The 10372-nt window shown below is 48.0% G+C and overlaps 1 protein-coding gene across 2 annotated transcripts; it reads left to right on the forward strand.

Moving 5' to 3' along the window:
- The first annotated feature begins 1273 nt into the window (after positions 1-1273).
- On the forward strand, positions 1274-8482 carry SLC39A1 (solute carrier family 39 member 1). Of its 2 annotated transcripts, XM_040332473.1 has the most exons (5): positions 1274-1398; positions 3550-3740; positions 3840-3970; positions 4091-4759; positions 4937-8482. In XM_040332473.1, the coding sequence occupies exons 1-4, from the start codon at positions 1289-1291 to the stop codon at positions 4724-4726; spliced, it is 1068 nt and encodes a 355-aa protein (XP_040188407.1). In that variant the 5' UTR covers positions 1274-1288; the 3' UTR covers positions 4727-4759; positions 4937-8482. The 2 variants fall into 2 exon arrangements, with proteins under 2 accessions (XP_040188407.1, XP_040188406.1); XM_040332472.1 differs by having other exon boundaries at positions 4091-8482.
- The last annotated feature ends 1890 nt before the right edge of the window (positions 8483-10372 follow it).

Below are 10372 nucleotides of genomic sequence, written 5' to 3' on the forward strand. Positions count from 1 at the left end.
ACATGGGGGGTCCTATACTGGGGGTCACATGACCCCCCTCAGTATACATGGGGGGCCTATACTAGGGTCACATGACCCCCCTCAGTATACATGGGGGGTCCTATACTGAGGTCACATGACCCCTCCTCAGTATACATGGGGGGTCCTATACTGAGGTCACATGACCCCCCCCCTCAGTATACATGGGGGGTCCTATACTAGGGTCAAGTGCACCCCCCCTCAGTATACATGGGGGGTCCTATACTAGGGTCACATGACCCCCCTTAGTATACATGGGGGGTCCTATACTAGGGTCACATGACCCCCCTTCAGTATACATGGGGGTCCTATACTAGGGTCACATGACCCCCCCCCCTCAGTATACATGGGGGTCCTATACTAGGGTCACATGACCCCCCCCCTCAGTATACATGGGGGGTCCTATACTAGGGTCACATGACCCCCCCTCAGTATACATGGGGGTCCTATACTGGGGTCACATGACCCCCCTCAGTATACATGGGGGGCCTATACTAGGGTCACATGACTCCCCTCAGTATACATGGGGGGTCCTAATATTGGGGTCACATGACGCCCCCTCAGTATACATGGGGGTCCTATACTAGGGTCACATGACCCCCCCTCAGTATACATGGGGTCACATGACCCCCCCTCAGTATACATGGGGGGCCTATACTAGGGTAACATGACCCCCCCTCAGTATACATGGGGGTCCTATACTGGGGTCACGTGACCCCCCTCAGTATACATGGGGGGGGTCCTATACTGGGGTCACATGACCCCCCCTCAGTATACATGGGGTCCTATACTGGGGTCACGTGACCCCCCTCAGTATACATGGGGGGGTCCTATACTGGGGTCACATGACCCCCCCTCAGTATACATGGGGTCCTATACTGGGGTCACATGACCCCCCCTCAGTATACATGGGGTCCTATACTGGGGTCACGTGACCCCCCTCAGTATACATGGGGGGGTCCTATACTGGGGTCACATGACCCCCCCTCAGTATACATGGGGTCCTATACTGGGGTCACGTGACCCCCCTCAGTATACATGGGGGGTCCTATACTGAGGTCACATGACCCCCCCTCAGTATACTGGGGTCACATGACCCCCTCATCCAATAGGGGTCAGTAGACAGACCATTCCCTCCCCCAGGGGTAATTCACCCCTCTTCAGACTCACAGAAACTCACCCGCCGGGACAGACACAGAAGACTGAACCCGGCTGGGGATTCTCTCGGCTATTTAAAAGCTCTGTACCGCCCACTTCCGGGTGTACCAAGATGGCGGCCGCTCAGAGCATGCGCTCTTCGGGCAGGAGGAAGGAGGAGCCAAAGGGAAACCTGTGGAGAGACTTGTGTGAGTCCGGGCCGTCAGTGGTGATCACTCCGGGGTAAGTACCGAATATGTTACCCCTCCCTGCCCCCTTCATACCCCATAACCAGCACCCCCACCCCTCATACCCCGCCCTCACCCCATATACACCGCCCCCTCTATTCCCAGCCCCCCCTTTAATCCCCGCCCCATCCCTCCCCCAGCCGTCAGGACACCCACCTGCCTGCGGTCGGTCCTGTATTTGCCCCTCTGGCGGGTATTAGTCGGTGTTTAGTATTGGCCCCCGGCGGCCATTTTTCCGGAGACCTGGGCTAGGTGGGCGGGGGTTCGACCTCTAGTGGGCGGAGAGCCCGTCACCATGGTGACTGTTAGTCACTGGTATTCTCTCCCTGTCATCCTGTGAGGACCCCCCCCCAGGGGCTGTCTAGTGTGCTGCCTGAGAACATACCCCCCCCAGGGGCTGTCTAGTGTGCTGCCTGAGAACATACCCCCCCCAGGGGCTGTCTAGTGTGCTGCCTGAGAACATACCCCCCCCAGGGGCTGTCTAGTGTGCTGCCTGAGAACATACCCCCCCCAGGGGCTGTCCTGTGTCCTGCCTGAGAACATACCCCCCCCCCCAGGGGCTGTCCAGTGTGCTGCCTGAGAACATACCCCCTCCCCCCCCCGGGGGCTGTCCAGTGTCCTGCCTGAGAACATACCCCCCCCCCCAGGGGCTGTCCAGTGTCCTGCCTGAGAACATACCCCCCCCCCCGGGGGCTGTCCAGTGTGCTGCCTGAGAACATACCCCTCCCCAGGGGCTGTCCAGTGTGCTGCCTGAAAACATACCCCCCCCCAGGGGCTGTCCAGTGTCCTGCCTGAGAACATACCCCCCCCTGGGGGCTGTCCAGTGTCCTGCCTGAGAACATACCCCTCCCCCGGGGGCTGTCCAGTGTCCTGCCTGAGAACATACCCCCCCAAAACTGTCCGAGTGACACAACAGATAGCCTGGAATTTTGCCCCAGGAAGGGGGACGGAGGGTCAGATATCAGCACTGAGCTCAGGCAGGAGATGGGACAGCCTCCAGGGGGGCCTCACAGCATGACAGGGAGAGAATAGCAGTGAGTAACGGAACACACCACCATCCCTGAGAGTCCGCAACCACGGGGGAGGGGGGAATCCCACAAATATCTGTCCCTCCTACCCACTACTATACATACTGCCCTCTTCCTACCCCTAATTACCCCTCCCCTATTCCTCCTACCCACTCCTCTTTATACTGCCCTCTTCCTACCCCAATTACCCCTCCCCTATCCACTCCTCTATATACTGCCCTCTTCCTACCCCAATTACCCCTCCCCCTACCCACTCCTATATATACTGCCCTCTTCCTACCCCAATTACCCCTCCCCTACCCACTCCTATATATACTGCCCTCTTCCTACCCCAATTACCCCTCCCCTACCCACTCCTATATATACTGTGCTCTTCCTACCCCAATTACCCCTCCCCTACCCACTCCTCTATATACTGCCCTCTTCCTACCCCAATTACCCCTCCCATACCCGCTCCTCTATATACTGCCCTCTTCCTACCCCGATTACCCCTCCCCTACCCACTCCTCTATATACTGCCCTCTTCCTACCCCAATTACCCCTCCCCTACTACCCACTCCTATATATACTGCCCTTTTCCTACCCCAATTACCCCTCCCCCATTCCTCCTACCCACTCCTCTTTATACTGCCCTCTTCCTACCCCAAATACCCCTCCCCTACCCACTCATAATATATACTGCCCTTTTCCTACCCCAATTACCCCTCCCCTACTACCCACTCCTATATATACTGCCCTCTTCCTACCCCAATTACCCCTCCCCCATTCCTCCTAGCCACTCCTATACATTCTGCCCTCTTAATACCCTTCATTACCCCACCCCCCCATGCCTCTTACTGCCTTCTACAGCCCTCTTTTTACCCCCTATTAGCCCCCCCAACACACACTCAGATCAACCCCTTCTGCCTACCCCGTACATGTTGCCCCTCCTTCCTGCCCCCCCTTCCTGCCTTACTGCCCCAATCCAACCCTCTTCACCTCTCCTCCTCCTTCATGCATACTGCCCACCAATGCCCCATTACCCCCCCTCTCCCTCCCCCATACCCTTGTCTAGCCCCCCCACACCCGGTGACTGTTTTTGGTGACATCTGATGCCCATTATGTGGTTCTCTCCCCAGAGCTGGTGCCACCATGGAAGGAGACCTGGCCAGGCTTGTGTGGAGGCCGGGCCTGGAGGCCCCGCCCCCCTCCGTCGTCACCGACCTGGAGATGAAGATCGGCTCCCTGGTCACTTTACTCCTCCTGACCCTCATCAGCGGCCTGATCCCCCTTTTCCTGCTGCGCCGCCAGGGGAGCACTGACATCCTGAGTAAGAAACGGGCCTGGGGGGTGGGGGGAGGGGAACAACCAATATCCTTATCCCCGTGGCGGTCTCATTCCAATCTCTGAACTTCCGCTATCTCCGCAGGTGCCCGTCGCCGAGCGCTGAGCCTAATCAGCTGTTTTGCCGGCGGCGTCTTCCTGGCGACCTGCCTGCTGGACCTGCTGCCTGACTACCTCTCCGGAATCAACGAGGCGCTCGGCAAGTTAAATATAACGGTGAGTATGGCGCTCCTATACATCCTAAGGCCCTCCCCCTCCAGTGGGCGGAGTTTGTAGTTTAGCTTCCTGTGTACAAAGTGACCTAATCCAGATTTTTGGCTTTCCCCCCCCCGGCAGCTCCAGTTCCCTCTTCAGGAGTTCATCTTGGCCATGGGGTTCTTCCTGGTTCTGGTTTTGGAGCAGATCGTGTTGAGCTACAAGGACCAGCCGGGCCTATCGGAAGAGACTCACTCCCTCCTGGGCTCGGAAGTCCGCCACTCCGGCCCGGAACAGCCGCACGTACACGTGGACGTCAACGCGCACTCGGCGGTGCGGGCGGTCACCCTGGTCGCGTCACTCTCCCTGCATTCCGTTCTGGAGGGGCTGGCGGTCGGCCTCCTGCGGGAGAGCGGGAAGGTCCTGGAGATCTGCCTGGCCCTCCTCATCCACAAGTGCATCATCTCCTTCAGCTTGACCTTGAAGCTGAGCCAGGGCCGCCTACGTCCTCGGGTCATCCTGGGCTGCCTTCTGCTTTTCTCCTTCATGACCCCTCTGGGCATCGGCATCGGGGTGGCCCTGATGGAGTCTTCCGACCCCTTGCACCAGCTGGCTCGCAGCGTTCTCGAGGGCATCGCCACCGGCACCTTCTTGTACATCACCTTCCTGGAGATCCTGCCTCATGAACTAAATTCCGGCGACCAGCGCATCGGCAAGGTTGTGGTGATGCTGTGCGGCTTCTCGGTTATCACCGCCATCTTGTTTATCAAGATCTAGGATGGGTTATATACAGGACATTTCCAACTTACCCTTCCCCCTTCCATGAACACTGATGGCAAAGATGGAGGAACGATGGTCACAGAAAAGGACCGACTCGTGAGCAGACCCACCAGGGCTCTTCATCTACAAGTGTATCTCCTTCAGCTTGACTTTGAAGATGAGCCAGGACCACCTACGTCTTCGGGTCATCCAACGCTGCGTTCTGCTCTTCTCCTTCATGACCCCTCTGGGCATCGGCCTTGGGGGTGCCCCTGATGAAGTCCTCCGACCCATTTCACCAGCTGATTCCCAATGTCCTGGAGGGCATCACCACCAACACCTCCATGTACATTACCTTCTTGGAGATCCTGCTTCGTGAACATTGGCAAGGCGGTAGTGATGCTTTTCAGCTTCTTGGTCATCACCGCCATCTTGTTTTATCAAGATCTAGGATGGGTTATATACAGGACATTTCCAACTTGCCCTTCCCCCTTCCTAAACACTGATGGCAAAAATGGCTGAACGATGGTCACAGAAAAGGACCGACTCATGAGCAGACCCACCAATGTTCCTTATCCAAAATCTTTTTCAGCTTGACCTTGAAGCTGAGTCAGGACCACCTAAGGCCTTGGGTCATCCAACGCTACTTTCTGCTCTTCTCCTTCTCGACCCCCTCTGGCCATCAGCCTTGGGGTGGCCCCCTGACGAAGTCCTCTGACCTCTTTCACCACCTGACTCACAGTGCCCTGGAGGGAACCACCAGCACCTTCTTGTATACTAACTTCTTGGAGCTCCTGCATCACAAGTTCTGGCAAGGTTGTGGCGACGCTGTGGAGCTTCTCAGTCATCACCACCATCTTGTTTACCAAGATCTAGGATGGGTTATAGACAGAACGTTTCCATCTCACCCTCCCCCTTTCCCAAACCCTGATGGTCAAAAAAAAGAACCAACCCATGGGCAGACCCACCTTGGCTCCTCAACCACAGGTGTATCATCTCCTTTAGCTTGACCTTGCAGCTGAGCCATGGCTACTTACATCCTTGGGTCATCCTATGTTGCCTTCTGCTCGTTCCCTTCATGACCACTCCTGGGAATCAGCCTTGGGGTGGTCCTGAGGAAGTCCTCTGACTTTTTTCACCAGCTGACTCGCAGTGCCCTGGAGGGCATCACCACCAGCACCTTCTTGTATACTAACTTCTTGGAGTTACGAGTTCTGGCGATCAGCTCATCGGCAAGGTTGTGGAGCTTCTCGGTCGTCACCACCATCTTGTTTATCAAGATCTAGGATGGGCTATAGACAGAACGTTTCAATCTCATCCCCCCCCCCTTTCCCGAACCCTGATGGTCAAAGAAACGGACCGACCCATGAGCAGACCCACAATGGCTCCTCAACCATCTAAAGACCCAAACCGAGTTTAATTCTGGACTGTAATCGGCAGTTTCCTATTTTCTTAGCCCTTCGAAATGGTGTTGGCTGTTTCTCCTTTGACGAAAAAGAGAACCATTTTGGATGGTGGTCCAATGAAATTGTGCCAGATGATGAGGATTCGGCCTAAAAACTAATTCTGTAAAACGGACATTGAAACAATCTCACCATGTTTTAACTTTTGGTTTTATCCGACCTGGAGGGACCTCAGGAGTCAGTCACCAGTAGGCCTAAAAAAATATAAAGTTGGGCACCCAACTTTTTGAAGCTCCTGTCCCTTTTGGCCACCCATCTTGAAAATCCAACAATGAACCCCCCGATACTCCCCTTCACCTCGCTCTACTGACCTATCGGAACCTTCAGAAATATCAGGTTCTTCAGGTATGGAGAACAAAGTTAACTGGGGTGTCCCAAGTCTACAACTCGCCCAACTATGGAGGAGGCCGCCATGATGGATTGGTGGCTTCATCCTCCTGTAGGGTAGTCATGTGACGGCACAGCACCGGTTCCAAGTACAGGGAATTATGGGAAAGAAGATAGAGGCATCAGCCTTGAGGCTTCATCCTCCTGTAGGGTAGTCATGTGACGGCACAGCTCCAAGTACAGGGAATTATGGGAAAAACGATGCCGGAAGCTGGCATGATGGGTTGGAGGCTTCATCCCCCTGTAGGGTAGTCATGTGACGGCACAGCTCCAAGTACAGGGAATTATGGGAAAAACGATGCCGGAAGCTGGCATGATGGGTTGGAGGCTTCATCCCCCTGTAGGGTAGTCATGTGACGGCACAGCACCGGCTCTAATTACAGAGAATTATGGGAAAGAAGATGGTGGAAGCCATGATGGGTTGGTGGCTTCATCCTCCTGCCAAATCTTTAGCGTTAAATGCTCTGGTCTCGTTTTTTTTTTTTAGTTGGGGAGGTTTCGGACACTACTTCCTGTTCCAGACACACCCCTACTTCCTGTTCCAGACACACCTCCTACGTCCTGTTCCAGACACACCCCTAATTCCTGTTCTGGTGACACCTCTACTTCCTGTTCCAGACACACCCCTACGTCCTGTTCCAGACACACCCCTACGTCCTGTTCCAGACACACCCCTACTCCCTATTCTGGTGACACCCCTACGTCCTGTTCCAGACACACCCCTACGTCCTGTTCCAGACACACCCCTACGTCCTGTTCCAGACACACCCCTACGTCCTGTTCCAGACACACCCCTACTCCCTGTTCCAGACACACCCCTACTTCCTATTCTGGTGACACCCCTACTCCCTGTTCCAGACACACCCCTACTTCCTATTCTGGTGACACCCCTACTCCCTGTTCCAGACACACCCCTACTTCCTATTCTGGTGACACCCCTACTCCCTGTTCCAGACACACCCCTACTTCCTATTCTGGTGACACCCCTACTCCCTGTTCCAGACACACCCCTACTTCCTATTCTGGTGACACCCCTACTTCTTGTTCCAGACACACCCCTACTTCCTGTTCCAGACACACCCCCTAATTCCTGTTCCAGACACACCCCTACGTCCTGTTGCAGACACACCCCTACGTCCTGTTCCGGTGACACCTCCCGATGTGACAGAGTATGAGCCAAGCCACGAGTTAATATTCCAGATATGAATGAGCAACGGCAACGCTATTGGACAGTAACACCACTAGGACCTCCCCCGAGGTTCCAGCATTACCCATTCCTTTCCTCACTGGGGTCACCAGCACAGGAAGTGAAATCTCAGCAGAGGGGACACCTACGGCATTTGAAACCTTCCCAGTTGCACAGTTTTGGGCGGAGTTTCGTCATTTCGGGGGTCTCAGGCCTCAGTGGGATAGGAGGAGACGTCTACAGTTGACCAATCGCCAATCTGATCGTACGATCGCCTTTAGAGCTAGAGTAGCGCCAGGGCCTCTGATTGGCTACAGATTGATTCACGTGTCCTCCTATTATATAGATTAGGAGATTGTCCAATCAGATGGCACGGTGTATGGCCAGTGTGAGATCATATTATTCACCAGCACTAACCAATCCAATGTAAGGGATTGCTTTATTGTATCGGATTAATTCTACTAGTATTAGTTTACCTTCGTCTTATATATTTTTTTATTACTTGCACAACGGATTTCTACAATTTTATAAATTTGCAGTAAAAGAAAAAAAAAAAAGTTAAAAATATAAAAAAAAGGCGGATTTTTTCAGACACGGTATAAATATTTCATCATGTTAAAGTACATTCGTTCTGTGCCAATGGGGGCAACGTCAGGCGTTAGACTATTGTTTTTAATTATTATTTTTTTGCTTGGTCGAATGTTATTCATCAAATAAAAAATAGTGTGATATATTAAATGATGTTATATTATAATGTGATCTAGTCTCTAATTGTGCATTCTGCATTTGTGGTGTCGGTAGTGGCAGCCCGGCCCCCGCCTGAATTTTTTTTGTATGAATTTTTGTCTAAAAAAAAAAATCATAAATAAAGAAATTGGAAAAAATAAATAAAAATGATATGATTTAATATACAAACTGTTGCCACTATATAAATCCTGTATAATAATAAATACAATTGTAATATAATATATTATTAATATTATTATAAAAAAAAATATATATATATATATATATATATATATATATATATATATATATATATATATATATATATATATATATATATATATTCTATTTATTTTTTTTATAATATTAATAATATTATTATATATTATATTACAATTAAAAAAAAATTATATGATCTAATATACAAACTGTTGCCACTATATAAATCCTGTATAATAATAAATACAATTGTAATATATATTATTAATATTCTATTATAAAAAAAAATAATAATATATATAATTATTTTTTATTTATATATATATATATATATATATATATATATATATATATATATATATATATATATATATATATATATATATATATATTTATTTTGTGTATATATATATATTTTTTTATAATATTAATAATATAATTATTATATATTCTATTACAATTGGAAATTTTTTTTATATGATCTAATATACAAAAACTGTTGCCACTATATAAATCCTGTATAATAATAAATACAATTGTAATATAATATAATATATTATTAATATTATATTATAAAAAAATATATATATATAAATTAATATATATATATATATATATATATATATATATATATATATATATATATATATATATATATATAATTTTTATAATATTAATAATATAATTATTATATATTCTATTACAATGGAATTTATTGTACTTTTTGTTTCAAATCTGTATATTTGATGATATTATAATATAATATTCTAGCAATAAAAAAATACACATTTCATATAGTACCAGAAAATGCAGAGTCAGCAGGTGGTTAAAATACGTTGTTAGTGGCCATAAGGTGGTATTTCAATTTTTTTATTTAGAATACAATACAATTATAATATAACATTAATAATATAATATATTCATTATATTACACTGTTATTATTATTATTAGTATTATACAGGAATTATTTAGTGGCAACAGTTTGTATATTCGATCATATTATAATATTCTACCCAAAAAATACTAATTGATGCCACTATATAAATCCTGTTTAATACTAATAAAATTGTAATATAATATATAATTGATATAACATATAATTAATAATTTATTATAATTGTATTATATTATAAATAAAATATATAAACACCACAATGTCGCCACTAGATGGCGCTAACAAAGTATTTTTTTAACCACTTGCTGATTCTGCCTTTTCTGTATTAACCACCTTTTTTTAAATCCGTATTTTTTGCTAGAAAATTACTTGGAACCCCAAAACATTATATATATTTTTACCAGAATAAAAGGGCGATTGTTGCAAAAAAAAAATTATTATGTCACAAAAATAATAAAATTGTAATATAATATAATATTATAAATGTATTTATATTATAAGCAAAAAAATATAAATCCCACATTACGGCCACTTGATGGCGCTAACAAACAGTATTAACCACTTGCTGACCCGGCCTTTTCTGGCACTCAAAATGACTTGGAACCCCCAAACATTATATACAGGGCTTTTTTTTTTCAGGGGGAACTCGGTTCCACCACCTCTGGCTCAGACCCTTTGGTGCCTGCTCACCACAATCACTTGTAAACACAGAAGTCTGGTTTCTGTGTTTACAAGTGAAGCTCTGCACTCTGTGTGTAACCCCCCCCTGAACTCTGCACTCTGTATG

The sequence above is a fragment of the Rana temporaria genome, chromosome 13, assembly GCF_905171775.1.
Source record: "Rana temporaria chromosome 13, aRanTem1.1, whole genome shotgun sequence".
Classification (NCBI taxonomy): Eukaryota; Metazoa; Chordata; class Amphibia; order Anura; family Ranidae; genus Rana; species Rana temporaria.